The sequence below is a fragment of the Lagopus muta genome, chromosome 9 (assembly GCF_023343835.1).
Source record: "Lagopus muta isolate bLagMut1 chromosome 9, bLagMut1 primary, whole genome shotgun sequence".
Taxonomy (NCBI): Eukaryota; Metazoa; Chordata; class Aves; order Galliformes; family Phasianidae; genus Lagopus; species Lagopus muta.
This window is the reverse complement of record NC_064441.1, coordinates 22,617,361-22,636,701: the sequence shown is the minus strand read 5'-3', so window position 1 is coordinate 22,636,701 and position 19,341 is coordinate 22,617,361. Positions and strand designations below refer to the sequence as shown.

Below are 19,341 nucleotides of genomic sequence, written 5' to 3'. Positions count from 1 at the left end.
AAGCAGCACAGGCTGTGTGATCAACCATTGGATGGTAAAGCATTCTGAAAGTGGTTCATCCTTGTCCACTGCTATTGCTCAGAGCAGGTGGAACACGGCTCAGTGCCTTTTGATCAAATTTGGAAGGCTTGCTATACAACACTTCATATTTGGGCCTGCATGACTCCGCTGACATTACGTACAAAGTGAAGCCAAACAGACCAATACTCTTAGCACACAACCAGAAAATAGATCTCCCATTTTGGCCACAGCTAACTGCATAGCGAGGAGACGGGCTGCACGGCGCCGAGCTGACACCAGCCTTTGCAAAGCAGGAGACTTCCCGAGTTGTGCTCCCCTTAACAGAGCGGTGTGGCCTTCAGCTCAGTCTGATGCTGGCAGCTGCTGTGAGAGCAGCTGCTCCCTGTCCACCTTACAGAGATGCGTGGGTTCAGAGGTGTTGGGAAGAAGCCTGGCAGCTAATGTTTCTCAGCACATCTGGAATGAGAAGTACATGAGGACCTTGTGCGAGGATGATCAGCTGCAAGGCTGTGTCCTAGTCACATGTTTCTGGGTTCCCCCTTTTCCTCTGCAAATTATGTGCCACAAGACTGGGTTTCAAAGGTACCATGGTAGTGGGTTTCATGGTACCAGTGTGAAAGGCTGTGCTGTCAGTGACACCAGCATGCTCCAAATCAATCTGGGGATCGTATTTTCTTCAAAAACATGTATTTGAAGAGAGGTGAGGACAGGAGCACCTGAAGCAGGACAAGCAGGGAGGCACAAGGAAGGGATTTGCTTTCATTGCACTGCCTGTTTGTTAGGTGCCTAGCAAGGCCAGTAGGAGAGAAGTGAAGCTCACCAGGTGTTCCCGTGTTCTCTGGCTGCACCAGCCCCAGGGCTGTGCCCTGCCTTCCTCAGGCTGTGTGCAGGAGGGCTCTTAGCAGCGTGGGATTTCAGCAAGCCCAGCTGTCTGTGACCTGACCCCAAGGAGCCCCTGAGAATGGGCTTTGGGCTGCGGGTGCTGAGGGCCAGAATGGAGCAGTAGGGGTGGATTTGGGTCTAGGAGCGTGAGAGGAATTTCTGGAGCAGTTTGGAGAATGGGTGGGATGAGCATTACAAATAAGAGGGAAGACTCATGATGGACTTATCGCAGCCAGGAATAAATTATTCCTCCCAGAATTTATTTTTGTAATAATCTGCATTCAGATACTCTAACACATCCAAATAACCCCCAACCTTCTGCAAAAATTGTGATAAATTCAATCTCCTGCATCATGTGAGCACTATTTCCATGGCTAAAGGAGCTGAGAGCTCTCGGCGTTGCCTTGAGACCCCCATGCCTGCCGTTCTTCCTGCAGAGCAGCCTGCCTGGGGCTGAGCCCCGCTGAGTCAGTGTTGTGTGTGGCAGGGCTCTTCGTGGGGGCTCTGGCACAAGTGGTGAAGTGATTTGATAGTTGGCACTCTCAAACAGAGTCATGAACTTGATAGCCAAAGCATTCTGCTAGCACTGCCAGCTGAGAGGGTATCTGAAGGACAATCAAAGCCTGTAGCCAGGCAGTGTGATATTTTCTTGTCCTCAGCCTCCTGCCTATTCCTTTCTACTCCACTCCAGGGCTGCTCATTGTAAGTGAGGAATTTGGTGTTGTTTTCATGGATGCTCTGCTCCGTCTTTGTTTGAAGGAGACTGTGAAGTCCATCCCAGCCTGGTTTGGCAGCCCACTCTTCGTGAGACGTTTACTGAACCACACATTTTTGGTTGCTAAAGGTTTGGGCAAACAGGTAGCTCTGCAAGGAGGAAGCTGGGCATCCCAAAGTACTTCTTCTTGTACTTAGGCAGCCATGTCTTAAATGTGGAGCACGTAAAGCAGAGCAAAGCTGGTATGAGCTGAGGCATCCACTGCAAGCTGGGTGCCTCTGTGCCATGCTGCGTAGCGGTGGGCCATGATTGGAAGGCTGGAGCCATGAGAGAAGTCTGGGTTTTAAGTTACAGGCACTCATGCCCTGACTGAGTTGGTCTGAGTATATATGGAGTATATCTATTATCTTCAAGATTTCGGCCAGCCTCTGTCTGCTGCCTGTTTGGCTTCTGCTGTGTTCTTTTGCTTTCTGCAAAGCTTTTCCCAACCTGGGAGCAAATGGTGAGCAGCGTGTCAGCTGCAGACAGCAGGAAATTTCTCTGATGCAGCAGTAGAGAGGAAGAGTGCACTGTATCTTGCAGATTTACTGCTTGCAGAACATCTCAGCTCTCCATAGATACCTGCAGATAATCTCCAGCCAAGTGAACCCAGAGGTATTTATAGTGCACTGTCAGCAATGACATAATGTTGAGTTAGCAAACAAATGAACTTTGAAATACAGAGAAAACAAAAATACAGTCTAGAGTATGTTTATTTTGAAATCAATTTAAAGAAACACTGAAATAATGGTGGGTAGGGTGGGTCAGGTTAAAAAGTGAAGCAAGAGAAGCGTTCTAGCAGAGCTGTAAGACTTTTTTGTACACTCCAATTTAGGCATACAAAGACAAATGAGGAAAACTTAGCTTCCCACTGAGATAAAATGCTGTGGTGCTGAGTACCCTACAAATACCTCCTGTAGAAAGCTAATGTAAATGTTGTATCAAAAGGAATTAAGGCTGCTCTGGATTCAGGCATTTAAAAAAAAAATCTCAGTTTGATTCCCTAAGTTGTGTAAAATTAAGCAATTTTAGCTACGAGTTTGCCTTTTCCCTTTCTGTCTTTCCCCCCGCTTTCTCTGCTCTCCGCTGGCTGCAGGCTGTGTGCTGCTCTGTTAGCAGAGCGCTGCTGGACCGCTGCCACTGCAGGAACACACCCGGCGCTGCAGGCTGGGGTGGGAGCAGGGAGGATTTTGTCTGCTCATGTCACACTGTAATCATGTCACGCTGTAATTAGCGCACCTCAGAATCTTGCTGCTCCGCCTTGCTGATGGGCAGCTGAGGTGCAGCACAGAGCCCATCCTCCTGGGCGCCTGCCTCCTTCCCCGGGGCAGGCATGGTTCTGCCCAGGCTGCAGCCCCCAGTGTCAGCCCCATGCTGCAGGCCTGCCCCAGGCTGCTGGGCTCCTGCTTTCTCCCTTTGTCTCTGGAGCCCGCTGTTTGCTCCCCACGGTTCTGGGCTTGGTGGCACAGTTCTGACTGGGGCTCCGTTTAGGTGCTTCATGCTCCTGCTGGGGTTCGCTGCAGCCTGGAGAAGAGGGACAGGAAGCCATTGCTGAGGCTGGGTGCAATGGTCAGGAGAAGGGGCTCTCAGGAGGGCCGTTCCCACCGCCTGGCCTTTGTTTGCCAAACTTTAAGGGGTTGTTGGTGGCTGAGGCTGAGCCTTCCAGCCTTGATGCTGCCGGCCAGCAAGCCTGGCAGAGCCTGTCCCTAACAGGGATCATTTCATCCTTGGGACGGTAACAGGAGTGTGGGAGAATGTTTGCAGCAGTAAAACAACAGTGAATAAAATGTTGATTCTGCTCAGAAATGCTGTGGAAGCAGAAATCAGGCAGAAGAGACTGGGCAAGAAGATATTAATTTGCTGTGACGTGAAACAAAGCTGCACCTTGTAAAAAAATTCCAGCTGTCTGGAAGGAAATGCACAAGAGGAAGGCTTAGCCCAGCAGCACACGCTGCTGCTGTTGGCCTCTTGGCTCCTACGTGAGGCTGCTCGACCCATGCGGAGCTGCAGCAGTGGCACTGGGCCTGCAGCCACTGAGACCCGCAGGCAGTGCAGCCCAGCAGCGGCTCTGGGCGCACCGTGGGGCTGCTCTCCCCCACAGCTGGGCAGCGGCAGGCCCTGTCCTGCTCCCATTCCTCCGCAACCTCGGTGTTCCTGAGCAGTGTCACCTCACCTGCTTGCAGGTGGTTCCAGAGCTGTCTGCCAGCAGGGAACCCAGTGCCAGCCAATGCAAGCTTCTGAATGGCTTCTGCCTCAAATGCATCAGCTACGGAGCTCTCCTGTCAGAATGACTTCTGGGCTGCTAGTTGTGTGGGATTGACAAGGGGAGGACACATGCCCAATTTTAAAGACCCTTTAACCTGAGGCATGCATTTGCTAAGGGCTCTGGGCTGGAAATAACTCAGGACTTCAGTGGGAAACTCTGGGACTGTGCAGGTTCAGCTGTTGATGCACGTAAGGTAAAACAGGATTTTAAGTATTTGTCTAAGCTGTGACATTGAGACAGCAGTCCTATAAAACTGCCAGCAAAATCACTGGCAGTCCCAATAAATTTTTGTTCTTTGCAATTGGTTTATCTCAATTTAAGTTATAATGTAAAAAGTTTTTTTATATTCTTTGAAAGAAATAACCACGATGCTTGATTTTGTTCACATGAACACTTGTTGCTGGGCAAGGAGAAGTGTGAGGTGTGTTTTCAGGTGGGTGTCTCTTTGTTTCTGAGGACTCTCAAAAGCTTCTGCAATTGTTCTCAAAATGTTGCTGAGTCTGCGTGTGCAAATGGTTGCTTCTCCAGAATAAAGAGATTGAGGAGGGTCAGAAGGAACTTCTGAAGAATATTTCAATTTAACATCCGCGTCACTTTACCTTTCCTGTCCTTCCTTACAGTTTTATAGTTCTTTATAGTTACATAGTTATTTAGCTCCTTATACCCTTATAAAGGATATATTCAATCAATGCTTGTCATAACAATTCTTTTAGGGGGGTGGTTGTGTTTCTTTCTGGAAGATAAGATTTTTCATTGTAAAAAGAGTAAATGGGCAAATTTCAAAATGTGTGGAGGATAATTGGCCACCCAGATTCCACCAGTTTTCAGCACACCTCTGTATTTTGAAAACTTCTCCCTAGTCTTATCTCTCTGGTTCTAGAAATCCCTTCTCATGATAGAGATAGGACTTGAGGGGTTATTCCTTGTGGTTTTTGGGTTTTGTTTTTTGGCAAAGTAGTTTCACACAGCTGTCCTAAGAGATGTGTGAAGTCTAATGAGGACAATTAGTGTGTCATTTCATGAAAGGCTTTCGTGTCTTCTGGGCTCTGTCTAAGGCAGACAGGGCAGGACATACTTGTATTTCTTATTTCCTTCCCAGTGCGTGGATTTTATTGCCTTCACTTTTCTTTCCATCACAGTTCAGAATGAGAAAACCTCTACCTGCATTCAGACCAGCTGCTAAACTAACATAGGATAACTGCAGTTAGCAAGCAGATGCATAATGCAGGCCAGGTTATCAGGAAGTCGGAATGTTTTTATTCTGAGGTCACCTGGGGTGAAATCCTTCCCTTTCCAGAGCTGGCCACTCAGCTGTGCTTTCTCTCACTTTAGGGGAGCACCTGCGAATCTGTCCACAAGGCTACACCTGCTGCACCAGCGAGATGGAGGAGAACTTTGCAAACAAAAGCCGAAGTGAATTTGAAGCCATGATGAAAGAGGCCGGCCGCTCTGTGCAGACGATCCTAACAGCACAGTACAAAAGCTTTGACAGTAAGTAAAACTGCTCTGTTCACCTCCTGCTCACGTCCCAGGCACTGCAGTATTCATGTTCAATATGAATTCCCTCTGCATCTTGTTCAGTAGTTTGTCCAAAGCGTTGACCTTCAATAGCAATTATACCTCAGGCTGTGTTTTCGAAAGAACCGGTCATTTTGAGAACTCCGTTTCAGTGAGGCCATTGCAGGAGGCTGGCAGGCACTTGTGCCATCAAATTGTGTCCTTTGGCACAGATGCAGCATTTACAAGCATAACGTAATCAGGTCTTACCACAACAGCATAATGTTGGAGAGACTGATGTAAGACTTGGCATGGGAAGCTGCAGACTACGGTAAAGGTGGCTGGATAGTCTCAGTAGATGTGGAGGGCCTAAGGAGGCTTGGATTTTTCCTATTTTCTCCATGTGAATTGCAGCTGAAGAGTTCAGCTCCTGTTAGATGTTTATACCTTTAAGTTTTGCATGAACGTATGAAAATGGTATATGGGAGCAAAGAACTTAGAGGCCAGTGCACTTAAGTAGTGGTAGGCAGGCACACTCTCCAGAGCACAGCATCCCCTGTAGTGTTCCAAGCAGTGGCAAAGGATGGCTCTCTTACTTTTATTGTTCCCTGAAGAATACGTTCTGTAGTGCACAGAAAGCCTCAAGGCCTTGAAGGCCACTGGAAATGAATGGTTTATTAGCAAAATTGAGATGACCTATGATTCAGAGACTGTATCCATTATCAGATTTTGAAGAAGGTCAGGCATTTAAAATCACGGTCCTCCTAACTTTATCAGCAGTCATCATGTGGAGTTACCAGGAAAAGAATAGGAGTTGGAGAAAGAAGCTATAATAGCCAGAAAGGTGGAACTGGAAATTTCAAACAGCACATAATAGATCTAAAGAAATAAACCTGACCTTCAGGGAGCTGATAACCAAGATTAAGTGCTTTTGCACTGAATAGAAAGAAAAGGCAGTGTGTCTCTGCAAACTGCACTGTAGCTGTGTGGCCGGGGTTGACCACGGCAAAGACATTCTTTTAAAGCTCAAAATTAATTTATTTTCACCTGCCTGAAAAAGTGATAGCCAAGATTTTCAAAAGAGCCTGCCATGATGGCTGCTCAGGCTGTCAGCTGAATGGGAGCCCTGCTGAGCACACTTGCCCCTCCAGCCTCTCGCAGAGGTCAATGCAGAAAATCCACCAGCTTCAGCGTCCTCTCCCTTTTCTGCCTCTTGTGAATTTTGGCTGGGTCATCTGGTCTTTATTTTTGCCACAAATACTCAAAAGAACAGGCTTCTACCTGTGTCATGAAAGAGAGTGTAAGTCTTGATGAAGCTTTGAGGGTTATGTTACCTAGTGAAAGACACTGAAGTGTGATGCTTTGGTGGATCAATAGTAATAACAGCAATAAGAATAATGGTATGCAAAAAAAAGCATCTCAGAGAGGGATGCCTATGTTGAGTGCCAATTAGAGCTGTGAGAGCTTTCCTTATTAATAGTATTTTAGAAAAACAGAGATTAATTCTTGTGCATAGCCAAGTGTGTTGTTCTTGTTTCTGTTTTTTTTAAAGCACCAAACAACAAGTGTTCAATAAGCAAAGCATTGCTGTAACAGACCATAATGCACAGATCATTAGTGTTTTGCAGTGGATATAACCTCACTTGAGCCCTCAAGGCCAGGAAGATGTTTCCTGCTCCCATTATACCTTTTTCAGTTTGATTAACTTTGCTTGCAATCAATATAGAGCTTATGATTTATGCAAGACACCATTTTTTAAAAAGCATTCATCATGCTGTGTCTTTGTTTCAAGCATGAGTTTACCTGTACGCGGTTTTTTGTTTTGTTTTCTTTAGCTGCTGGATAGCTGGTTTAAAATTAAGGTAGTTCTGCTGATGGGTCAATGAAATCACAGTAACTGCTGCAGCAACGTAGTAGAAACCACCTATTTTCCAACTGATGTTAACCTTACACTTAACGGAGGTGTTTTGCAGGTAGTGCTGCATGAAGCTGTAGGGAATTTATTTTAACGTTCAGCTCACGAGTTCTTGTCTTTCTAGACTAGAAGCAGACTTTCTAGGCACTGGACGCTTGGTTTTGTTGCATTTCCATGTCAGCAGCTTCTGTGGCCAAGTGGTTAAAGCAGAGACCTTTCATTGCCTTTGTTTTTGATTTATTCCTAAATCTGATGATGATGTGATTCTCACAGTGCTTTTGTGTTGCGCTCTAGAAAGGGTTTTTCCTTTCCACTTTCCCCATGTCTGTGTTTGGCTTTTTAGGCTTTAGAGAGTGCAGCTTGTGAGATTGCAGAGGTGTTGATGCATGGCTTGCCTTTGTGTTCTCAGTTTGGCCCCTGGATGGGGATGTCCACCCCTCCCTGTAGTATTTGCATCCCAGAAGTCTAATTATTTATATATTCTTTGCTAGCAGGTGTGGTACACTGAACTGTAGGCCTGGAGCTATCTTCCTCAGATTCACCAGAGCAGATCTTACTTTTGTAATCTCATTGCTGATCATGGCAATAGTCTCTACTTGCAAATTGCCCTGAAGCTCCAGCTAATGAAATATCAAGTCTACAGCAATATGCTTCTGAAGTAGTGTTCTCTCTGCTGGTATTCAGCACTTGGCTTCAGAAGATAATCTGTCCTGCAGGTGGGGATCTGCAAAGCTCCAGGTTAGCAGCAGGCCTCTTTTCAGATTGCACAATTATCATCTGTAGTTTGGGCTGCTTTTGGGACAGCCACTTTGTGTCTGACAGTGAGGTCTCCTTTATCTCATACGAGGTACTTTTAGGAAATTGTGCCCGTGAAATGCAGATGATAGGTATAGACATGCATGTAAAACAGATCTGTGGTTTGACTGCTCTCCCTCCATAGCAGAGGAGATGCCTGCTGGGATGCCCTTCCCCCAGGATCTGCCAGAGCTAAATTTAAAGTTGAACAGCCTACAGTTTTGCTTGCCTGCTTACCGGAGCGTTGTTTTGCTTTAGTTTGGTTAGCAGGATCTGGGGCATCCAATTTGAGCTCTGCATACAGTCGTTGGCTTGCTGTTAAACTTTTAGTTGAAAGCACTCCTTTGCTCCACAGCCAATTGTTTTCAATTTAATAAGAAGAAAAAGATAAAAAACCACAGATCCGAAGTGTTGAAGGGATGTGCTTTCTGTGAGCAAGTGCTAGGACAATCATGGAGGTCTGAGCAGGGCACTTCATTGGCAGGGCGAGGTGCATGGCTGCTCTGTTGGTGCTGATGTCCTGGGGCTCAGCAGGGAGCTGCAGTTGGGTTTGGGGCAGAGTTTGGGAAATGTTTCATAGCCCTATCAGTCTCAGTATTGGAAACTTTCAGAATGTGATATTATAAAGCAAGATACTTGGATAAGCAGCTTTGCTCTGGCAGGGATTTCAGGAGGCAGCTGAGAGCTGCACCGGGCCCCCTCTGCTGGCTGCAAAGACAGAGCTCACCTCTCCAGTGCCATCACATCTTGTGCTGGGCCCTGAGCGAGTTACAAACATCCAGAGGGTTTGGGGGAGCTTCCATAGGAAAATGAGCTTTTTTCCTGTGACACAGGCTGCAGGCTGCAGGAAACAGGGTTGTTTCTCTGCCCCCTGTGAAGGCTCTCTTGTTGGGATGTAGTCCTTGCCTGTCTCCGTCCTCTCCATTTTTCCCCACTTAAGTCACTTTTTAATTATATTGTGATACTGTGCCAATCTTTTCTTCTTCCTCGTTGAGGTATGTGTAGCACTCCCTGTGTGACTGCTGACCTTTAGCTGTGAGCCAGGAAATCTCGCCTTTCAGAGCTGCTTCATATTTTTAGGAGATATCAACAAGCTGAACCAAAAATTTCTGCTTTCCTTCTGCATTGCGCAGTCTAAAAGCTGTTCATCATAAATTCTGGGATTTTTAAGCTGTAGCGATCAGTCACGAATTAAAATGTATGACTTTTATATGCAGGTGCCCATTGGAAAGCTGGTATCACATAGAAACTTCCATCGTTTTGAAGATTGGTAGCTGGAAATCCCCTATATTGAAGCACAGGCTGTGCAGCTAATTAACATGGCTTGAGAGTTACTTTTTGATGGTTACATTCTTCCTCTGAAAATAAATCATTGTTTTAAATGTTACATGGTAGGGAGCATCCTAGAGGCTGTTATGTGCTGGTGGCTAAAATCCTAGAGATTTCTGAAGGCTTCTTTTTTAAAATTCAGCTAAATGTGTCTTTGACAGAGTTTGTAAGGTACATTTATTTATCAGTGCTGGGAATGCTTGAGGGTAGTGGCTGGGAGGATGTGCAGCTGACTCCTGCTGCTGGCTGCTAAAGCGGCACTGCAGAATCCAGGCTGGAATCTGAATGTGGGGGATGTTTTACTCACTCAATGAGAACCAAACCTTGCCAGCCCAAAATTGTAAAGGCATCCAGATTTGATGGCTCGCACACCAAAAGATCCAAGAGATGCAGGACTGCTGTGTGCAGGAAATGGGTGACAGTCAATCTAAGCAGTGCACAGCTGGACCACAGGGACCCACGGTGCTTGCATCAGGTAACTCCAGGGAGTGTTTTCTGCACCTCCGTCGCTGCCTGGCATGGCATTTGTCACCCAAAGGAGCCACCCATGTCCCCCTCACCCCTGACAGCAGCACCGGCTGCTCCCTGGAGCCACAACTGGGACTCAGATCCATTTCTTTTGACCTGTAAGCCCCTAATTGGCCAGATTGCTCTTTTTGAAGTACTTTCCCCATGCCAGGGCCTCGCCTTTGTGGTTTGTGTGTGTGGGCTCAGCTGTGCAGGACAGCCAATGCCCACGTCCCCAGCAGACAGGAGGTGGCTGGGCATCCCCATGGGCAGCAACTCAGCAATATTTGCTGACGTGCCAGCAGTCATCCCAAACATGGGCCTCACATCGGCCTGCTGTCATCCTCGTGGCTGAACATCTGAGCCAGCAGCCAGTCCTCACCTCTGCTGTGTACGTGCTCACCACTGAATTTTGCTGACAGCCTGGGGTGCAGGGTTTGCTAAAGCTGCCCAGCTCACAGCACAGGTAGCTGTTCCGTTCCCAGTGCTGCACGGTGCTTGGGCAACGTCAGTCTGCAGAAGCTCAGTTCTCCCCAGCTCTTCCTGCAGGATTTACTGAAAGTACTTGGAAAAGGGGCTACACAAGGTGATCCCTTTGGCTCCATTGAACTTCCAGGCCTCGGGGCTGGTTTGGGAAGGAGGTAGAAAGTGAAGAGAATATTCCTTGACCTGGAAATAAAAAAGCAGGGTCCCTAGGTGGGTCAAAGATGGAGGAATGGATAGAGAGGGTTCCCTTGGCTGCCTCCCTAGGAGGAAGGCAGCAGGTGCCCACGTTTACCTCCTCCTTTGTTTCCATCAAGGAGCCGCCTTAAGAAAGCCCTAGCAGGAGGCAGGACGGTGGTAGTCCTGCCATCATGCCTACAGAAGGAGGATGCTTTCATGTGTGGTGCTGAGCCTCCCATTGCTATTTATGGTTTGCTGGAATGGGGCGCGGTGTCTATCGAGGCACATTCCTGGGCTCGGTGAGATTAATCCTGACAGCTCAGTGCCTTGGGGAGGCGAACACTTAGGCTCACCTGTAGCAGCTCCAGCACCTGGGCTTTTCTCTCCCCTTACAGCCACTTCACATCTAATCTGCAAGGCTCCATTGCGTGCTGCAGGGCATATTGCAATGTGCGTGCAGTATTTTGCTTAACAGATGGCACAGGCACAGTATTCTCCTTTAAAACAGGATAAGAACAACGTGAGCCAGTGGTGCTGGCTGGGACAGGAGAGCAGCACTGGGCTGCCTGCTGCAGCGATGTGCACACCACAAAGTGAAGAGCTGTTTTCGTCTCTGCACGAGTCAGGGAGTAGAAAAGGTAGATCAGGCATCTCAGCTTCAACAGCGGTCACCGTATTTTGTCACACACCAGAGAAAGCTGCCACTGCACTGAAAACAGGGAAATGCACATCCCTGGGGGGACATGAAAGAAAGCACCTGCCCTTCCAAGATACAGGACGACACAGATGTACTTTGTGAGAAATTAGCAGGTAGAATTCCAGAAAAATCGTCGGCGGAGTTTCTTTTACCGTTGATGAACCAATGCACAAATCTATCTGAAAAGCTCTGATGTCACCCAGCGAGCAGTCAGTCAGCCAAGCATTTATGGCAGGTGCTGGCTGGGGCCTTCGCAATCAGGCAGTGTCCTGCAGGGGCTGGAGGCGGCCAGGGGGGAGGTGGGTGCTGAGGGTGATTCCCCACAGCTTGGCGTGATGCACTTCTCTGTTGCTGGTACTGTGGGAGCACCGGGGGCTGCCGATGCAAGGTGCTGTCCCAGCTTACACGTCAGCACACACAATAAGCTTGAAACTACAATACTGAAATGTGTGGCATGTCCTGACACAGGAGGTTGTGCTATTTTGAGTGCTTCGAGATATTTGTTCTCATCTGAGTTGATAGAAGTACTTTGTTCTCTCTTAACCAGAAATGCTTGCAGCAAATTGTTGATTCTGCTTTACTAGTTACTGACACATGGATACAGCCAAGAAGCTTCTTGTTTCTGTAAGGCTCAACATGAGGGCCGATGACTTTGCTTAAAGAAAAATCAGATTTAGGTGAGTGGACTGTGGAGAATGTGCATCGTGCAATAGGTTTGCACCAGAGATGGGAACAGAGCCTGGGCCCCGTGACTTCTGTTAAGGTTCTGGAGTACCAGCAGTCCTTCTAGTCCATTTGCCGTTATCCTCTTCTTGTAAGAGGGCAAAACACATCTAGTCATCCCAGCTCTTACGGGGTTCCTCATATTTCCATGCGTTTGTTCTCAGTGCCTTCACTCTAAGAAGAAACAGGCACTGGCTCTGGAGGCTCCTTTGGCCATTGGTGGGAGGTGCAAGGCCCTTTCCAAACTGGAGGCTGTGATCAAAACCCTGCGGGAAGTCTGCAGCCAACTTGTACAAATGGGTGCAAGGATGTAACAGAGATTTTTGGCACGTGGCATGCTGTGTGATTAGAGGTGCTCAGACTTTCAGACTTTTAGAGATCAGCACGGCTAACAGCAGTACTAGTGGGAGCTTGAAGATGCTCTGTGCCTACGGAAACTGAGCTGAGAACTGATTTATAGGTAGGGAGAGTCAGAGGTAATCCCACCTGGGGGTAAAAAGAGACTAGGTGCCTTCACTGACCAGCATTCCACCTCTACATCTGCCGTGGCTGCTTACAAATGCTTCCCTTCTCCCCTCTTTTCTGTTCTTACTTAATTTCCTCCCTTCAGTCCAGCAGTTTCTCAGCTTGAAAAGCACACTTTGCGTGCTCTAACGGGTGCTGAGTTTTTTCCAGTGCCTCACTTCCCTTCCAGGCTGCATCAGAGCGTTTTTATTCCATTTCTTATGTTTCCTGAAATTAGCCAGGTTAGTAGGGAAAAGAAATAAGAATTCTTTTTCTTCCTCAGAAGCACATTTTTATCAATTACCTCACTTTGTTTTCTCACGTAGCACTGGAAATGTTGTCTCTGCTTGCCGTACCTACATCTCCAAGAGGGATGCATATATTTTGGCATTGATTGCTACACCTGCTGCTTAAAACAACAGCTATCATCTCCTTCCCTGGATCAGCCTCTAAGAGCTGCCAGATGATACTCCGAAACAAAATTAATAGGAAAAATGATCATAAAGAGGGCATGAAATTTGCTTGGATTTTCATTTTTATGCAGAGGTAAGGGCTGTATTCTACAGAGGTGTTGCTGGAGCTGAATATGATGGTATACTTGTATGTTGAGAGGTAAACAGCTTGTTCACTTGGTTTGAGAGTGCCACAAGTTTCTAGTTGAATGTGGATGCTGCATAGCAATCTCCAGCTGTTTCTAAGCATAAATGAAGCTCTGAATGAAGGGGAAGTTGGATATAGAGCTAAACTGTTTTGCTCTGAATACTGGGGGCTTTGACTTTCTGCTTGTCGTTCCTGGTGATGTTTTGCAAGTAATGCATAAGTAGGCAACATGGAGAGACCATCTCTGCTCTTCAGTGCAGGCACCCCCAGCTTCCTCCTGGCCTGGAGCCGGCTGTGGTCAGCAGCTCAGTGGGTCAGCTGGCTGACCTGGGCTCCAGGAGCCATGCTTAGGGTGGGCACAGGGTCAGGGTTCTGCTGCTGACATTGGGGTAACTGAGCAGCTTCCTGCAGCCCCAGCAGCGGAGCGATTTGCTTGTGAAATGCAACCTCTGTTTTAATGCTGCTAGAAATGAACGAAAGTCCTCGAGGACTAACAAATGCCAATGGAAGTATTGTAGGGCAGAATGCGGGCCTGGGGGGCAGCAGGCTATGGGCACTGGCTGCCCAGTCCCACCACATGCTGCCTGTGGCAGCTGGGGACCACGAGACCCCAGCTGGTGATCAGTGCCAGCAGCGCTCCCCACGTCAACAGCCGGTCTGCCTGGCTGACAGGGGGCAGAGGCAGGAGCTGCCAGCTTGGACGGGGCTGTTGTGGGTCAGGAGTAATGCATTTACACTGTACGTGTCCCCGTGCAGCCTGTCCTCCCTGCGTGGAAATTCCCAAGAATAACACACAGCAATACACATTTGCCTGCTCTGTGCTGCACTGGTGACATCTGAGGGCAGAAGCCTCCTGTTTGTCCTGGTTTGCTGTAGATCCCTGTTTGCACAGTCCGTCACTGTGCACAAGACGAAAGACTGAACAGATTTCCTGTGCAGCCTCAGCCCACACCTCCCGCGCTGGCACCGCTGTGCAGCAATGCCTCCTGTTTAATGATGTGATCCGAGGCTCTTCTTTTCCCAGTCCCCTGGCCTCTTGCAGGGTATATGATAGATGATGTCTGCTGAATCATCAGCAGTTGTTTTGTAGCACGCTGCATTATTTACTGTACAGCAGCCAAATCCTGCACTCAGTACATAATTATTAATGTCCTCGTCGGCTAATTAAAGATTGTATCACAATGCACACGCATCAGGGAGCTGAAGTAAGGGTACGGGAGCAACCTGGATATTCTCATTGCCCCACGTATCTCCATCACAGAGGCTCTGCCTTGTGGTGTGGAGGCAGCGTGAGGCAGTGCCCGCAGCTGTGGGGTGAGCAGAGCACAGGCGGCCAGTGGGCCATCCTGCAGAGCACCATCCTTGGCTTTTCCTCAGCCTCAGGATGGTTAAGAGGTTTTTCTGTGTTCTTCCCCCCAAAATTCAGCCTTCAGCAGATCTCCCAGGTGGAAGATTGATGCAGAACATGCGTGGGACGTTTGCTGTAGCTGTGCACTTACAGGTGCTTTGCAGGCTGCTTGTCAGAAATTTGCATCAAGCGAGACAAGTTAAGTGAAATCTTTAAAGATCTCTTTATTTGATCACCCCTTTATTGTTGTTGTCTCAAAGAGAGAAAATGACGTATTTATAGAGAAAAAGCTTTGGAGGAGGCTGATGTTTTTATTGTGTGTTCCTTTGGTGTTTGGCACAGTGCGCTTGAGAGTTTCCAGCACTATCATGATGGTTACAACAAATGTTCCTTGCTGGTGGCATTGTATTTTTGTACTTGAGATGTCACAGGTGAGCTGATACGGACTCAAACCACTACCCCCCAAAATAGCTTTTCTTCATAGTTCTCTGTATAGTGGATAATTGCTTCTGCCGGAGAATTAAGAAGTGCTTTTTTGTGTTTTTAAAGCAAATGCTCAGAAATTCTTCAGCTGATCAGCAGAGGTCCTGTGTGGGAGGGCTTTTTCATTACCAAGAGTTTAAGTGAACTGTAAATATAGGTTACGTGCTTGTGCACGTTCAGAGTACCATGAAATATAATTAAAAGATTCTGGGCACTGCAAGCATAAGAACAACATAGGAATAAACGTTTGACCTTTCTTACCTTTGCTCGGCAGCACGCAGTTGTTCTCTGTGCTTAATGCCTGCATTACTTACTGCTCTGGCTTAAACACAAGAGAAAAGCACCTACTGGGTGTGCTGGAGGAGCACTCACAATTCAGTACTTCTACTGTCAGGACTTTTTTTCTTCTCGAGAAGGTGCAGTGGAAAATTCCAAGCTGGAATCTAACAGCTACCTTTAGTTACATAGGACAGTATCATTATGAAGAGGAGAGAGATTTGGAGTTATTTCCATTTTCTGACAACAAAACAAAACCAAATGCTAATGGAGAAATGTTGTGTCTGAAGCATTTCTGGTTTATTTCTGGCTGAGGAAAACACTCCACGTGTGTCACAGCATGGGGAGTCAACCTTAGGAGGTGCCAATCCTTGTTATCCGAGCCCATCGCTGCTGAGCTCAAAGCATGCCTGGAGGCTCGCAGTGCTCTGATCACCGCTGTAAGGCTTCCTCTGGGCCGTTTCCTGCCCAGTTCGTGCCTGCAGCGGCACCTCAGGACACCAGTGCTGGGCTGTTGGTGGGAGAGGTTCCCCAGGGGCTCTGAAGGCATGGTGTGAGCAGCGGGCCCCGTGCCTGGGATAAACCTGCAGCTTTAGGAATGTGCCCAGGAAAGCAGAGCCAGCCTGAGGACGTGCCTCATTCAGCCCGCCGCTGAGGGACCGGTTCCAGCAGAAATGTGGCAGTGGGAATCAATGTCTGTTACTGCAGAGGTGAGCGCTGCCTGCAGTAGGCAGAAATGAGCGGCCCGAGTAGAGGCTCTGGAAACCAATTGGCTGGGCCTCCCATTGGCTCTGTGTGTTCCTCAATGTGCGGGCTTGCTGCTGGGCCCACGGCCCTTCCTATGGAGGGCAAAGCCTCTCTGCTGGGACGTCAGCATGGCGCGTTGCAGGGAACACAGGCTTCTGAAATAGCTGGAGGGGCGCTCCCTTGGCTGCTGAAGTGAGCACAGCATGGGAAAGGGGAAAACCACCTTGAGACTTGTGTAAAGAAGCTGGAAAGGCAGGGTGTTAACAGGCAGTGCCTCCTGGACATCAGGGTTGGGAATTTTGCTGCTTTGCAGGCTTCTCATTGACAGATTCTGTGCAAGGTTACTGCGCTTTGAAGATGGGGGTCAACCTAACATCAGGAGAATGTATAAACAGCCCATAACCAGTCACACCTGCACATGCTCAATTCCAGCTCTTTAGAGGCAAAATCCTGGGCATCAGGGGGAAGACACTGGCAGCCAGCTGTCCAAATGGTAAGCATCAGTCATGGGCATCCATGGGAGCAGATTATGTAGCAATGAGAGCAAAGAGATATTTCTTGCTAACATAAAGGCAAGATGTAGAGGAGTGATATCCAGAACTCCCCAAGCATAGTTTAGATTAGGCCTGTTTCCATTAAAAAAAAAGTGCAGTGATTAATTTTCTTTAAAAGGACAAAAGGGTTTGGATTCTGTGCTGACACAGAACTTGCAGGTCTCTACGACGCAGTGCACTTTGAAAGGACAGGCATTCCTGATAGCAGAGCTATCCATGCAGACCACATGGCTGAGTGCAGGGTCGCAGTGTGCTGGTGGAGCTGTCGTTGCTGTAATTGGCTGCCTGATGTTTGTGTGTTCTGCACCAAAAGCTTTCTGAGCCACCCAGGAGGCCAGCAGCCACCAACAGCACGTTTCAATCTTTTCAGTCTCCCCCGCAGTCAAAATGCTGCAGTGAATCTCTCTAATTATTTCACTCAAGTTTTGTGTGTAAACCCAGACATTTATCTCTAGAGCTGCAGATTTGGGTATTTCATAGCAGCATTAAACTAGAAATAGAGTACATTTTCTTCATACTTTCAGAGATTTGCAATGAAATGAAACAGTCTGGAACTTAAAATCAAATGCTGGAAGTTTTCAACCGATAATAGGAATTCACTGGGTCAAGCTCAGCTGATAAAATACCAGCAATTTCAGCTTGCTGCTAACAGGCTATTCAGGGGAAGGAGTTGCTCTTTGACCTTGAATTTTGTTTTAAGAACAAAATTACTTTTCAACACTGTAAATTAGCAAAACTAATATCTAAGGAACAAATAGTGATTTCTTCTGTACAGTAATTGCAGATCTGGTGTGCAGGTGCCATGCTCATGTTCCAAGGGCCCCTCACTGCAGACATACCAGCAAGATGATGTTGCAGACAGAGTGGACAGTGCAAGGCCACACAACCTATGTGATCCCACCTATGTGATCCCCCATGGGCAGCTCCATCCCTCACACCTCCAGCATGGAAACACGATGCTGAATTTGGACACCAGATGTAAGCCTCCTGTTTTTAACATCAATAACTGGAGTACCTCCAGTTGTTACAAAAATCCACCTCACAGGATCGAGACGCATTTCACATATGCAATAAATAATAAAATATTAATCTGAATCTGAAAACGGATATTTTTTTTTTTTTCTGAGCTCCTGCTTTAGGGAAGCTTAAGTGGTCAATTCCCAGACAAAATGATGTGGCTTTTAAGTGACGAGCATCAAAGATCATCTGGTTTTAAGATGTTGAAAATACATTGAAAATGTTCAGGTAGTTAGCTTTGGATGATATAATACTTGGCTTAATTTAAATCCTGTAAAGACTGAACTAATGCATATATCCTAAGAGGTAATTGCTTTGAGGAAGTGGGAAATACCATCTCTTCTTCATCCGAAGCATGCGCCTGGGCTAATAGGGTGGAATACCATTCTGGGGTCACCCTGGGCTCTTCAGTGGCTGTGCAGGAAAAGCTCTCATCTCACCCTGGGTGCAGGAGGAGCATCCTGGCTGCGCGGCGCGGGCTGCTGGTGCCAGGTGTCAGCAGCTGCTCTGCCTGTGGCGAGCTGCCTGGCTCACAGGCTGGGTTGGGACAGCGAGCTGTTGTCTCTTAGGCAAGTGGGGTAGTGCTGCCTCGCGGCAGGATGGCTCTGTTTGCTTTGGGGAAGCTTGGTGTTCCAAACAGACATCGCTGTTTGTAGGCAGTGTTCAGACAGATGCCAAGCACGGCCGACTGCAGCCCGCTGCTCCTGGTGCTCCTTGAGCAGGAGGCTGGCACGTGGACACGTCTGTAGTCAGGGTTGGGCAGAGAGCCGGGAGAGCCCGAGGAGGATGGAATTTTCCCTCCCGTGGTGGACAGGCTGTGTGGGTGTGGGCACTGTGTGCGGTACAGCATGGCTGCCCAGCTCCAGCCGGGTGCGCAGTGAGGTGCTAAGGGCAGAAGTTGCTCTGTAGGAAAAGCAATCGGGAGCATGGAGATTTGGTAGATTCATTACTTTTGAGAGTAAACCGAGCTGAAGTAAAGCAGAGCATGCCAAAGGACCTGTGTCCTGGAGCTGCAGCTAAAAGCTGCTGACAGAGCTGTGCAGACAGAGGGAATGAGGACGTGATTTTTACCTTATCTCATTTCCCCACCCTTGAGCAGCATGAGACTAAATCAGAAGGGAAGAGGTGGTCCAGAAACGAGCCCCCAAGCCACAGCTATGGGACTCTCAGGACTGCTTCCCTGCTTCATTGAAGATGTCCTTTGTGATTTTAGGGACGCAGTGCAGGCTCAGTGCCAGGAAAGTCATGGGGCAGCCAATCCCATTTATCTCACTGGCAGGTCCCTAAATATCCCTGATGTTCTGAGCCCAAGATTGTAATAGGACTTTCCCAGCTCCCACAGCCATTATGAAGACAGATAGACTAAAAAAGAGCGCACATCCGTTAGGCACAACAGCTATATAAGAACCTCAGGTGCTCTTTATTATGCACGGAAGAAGCGGGATGGAGGAAGGATAACGTTATGTGTTAAAAATAGAGATTAGCTCTGTTAAAAAGGGGCCATTGAGAATTAAGCAGCAGCCAGGAGAAATCGCGTAGAGGCGTAGCTGTGGACATGCCTCTGCTGCATTTTTCTCGTCTCTCATTTCTCTGTGTTCCAAAATGAAGTGACTGTTTCCTTGCAGAATGCTGTGAACCCAGAAATCAGGCTAACTACCTGCCTGTACATAATAAAGGAGAAGCTGAAGTACATCATCGTTGCCCTGAGAGGTAATTTCCAGAGCTAAATGGTCCCACATTTGTAAATGTTCATCCTTCGGAGC

The 19,341-nt window shown here is 47.8% G+C and overlaps 1 protein-coding gene across 1 annotated transcript in view; it reads left to right on the top strand.

Annotated features, from left to right (window-relative positions):
* The window catches only part of GPC1 (glypican 1), a 160,233-nt gene that overhangs the window by 76,125 nt on the left and 64,767 nt on the right, over window positions 1-19,341 (top strand). The window contains exon 2 of the mRNA XM_048955067.1: window positions 5,256-5,414. Within this exon, the coding sequence (XP_048811024.1) occupies window positions 5,256-5,414 (159 nt within the window). The remainder of the gene's footprint in view (window positions 1-5,255; window positions 5,415-19,341) is intronic.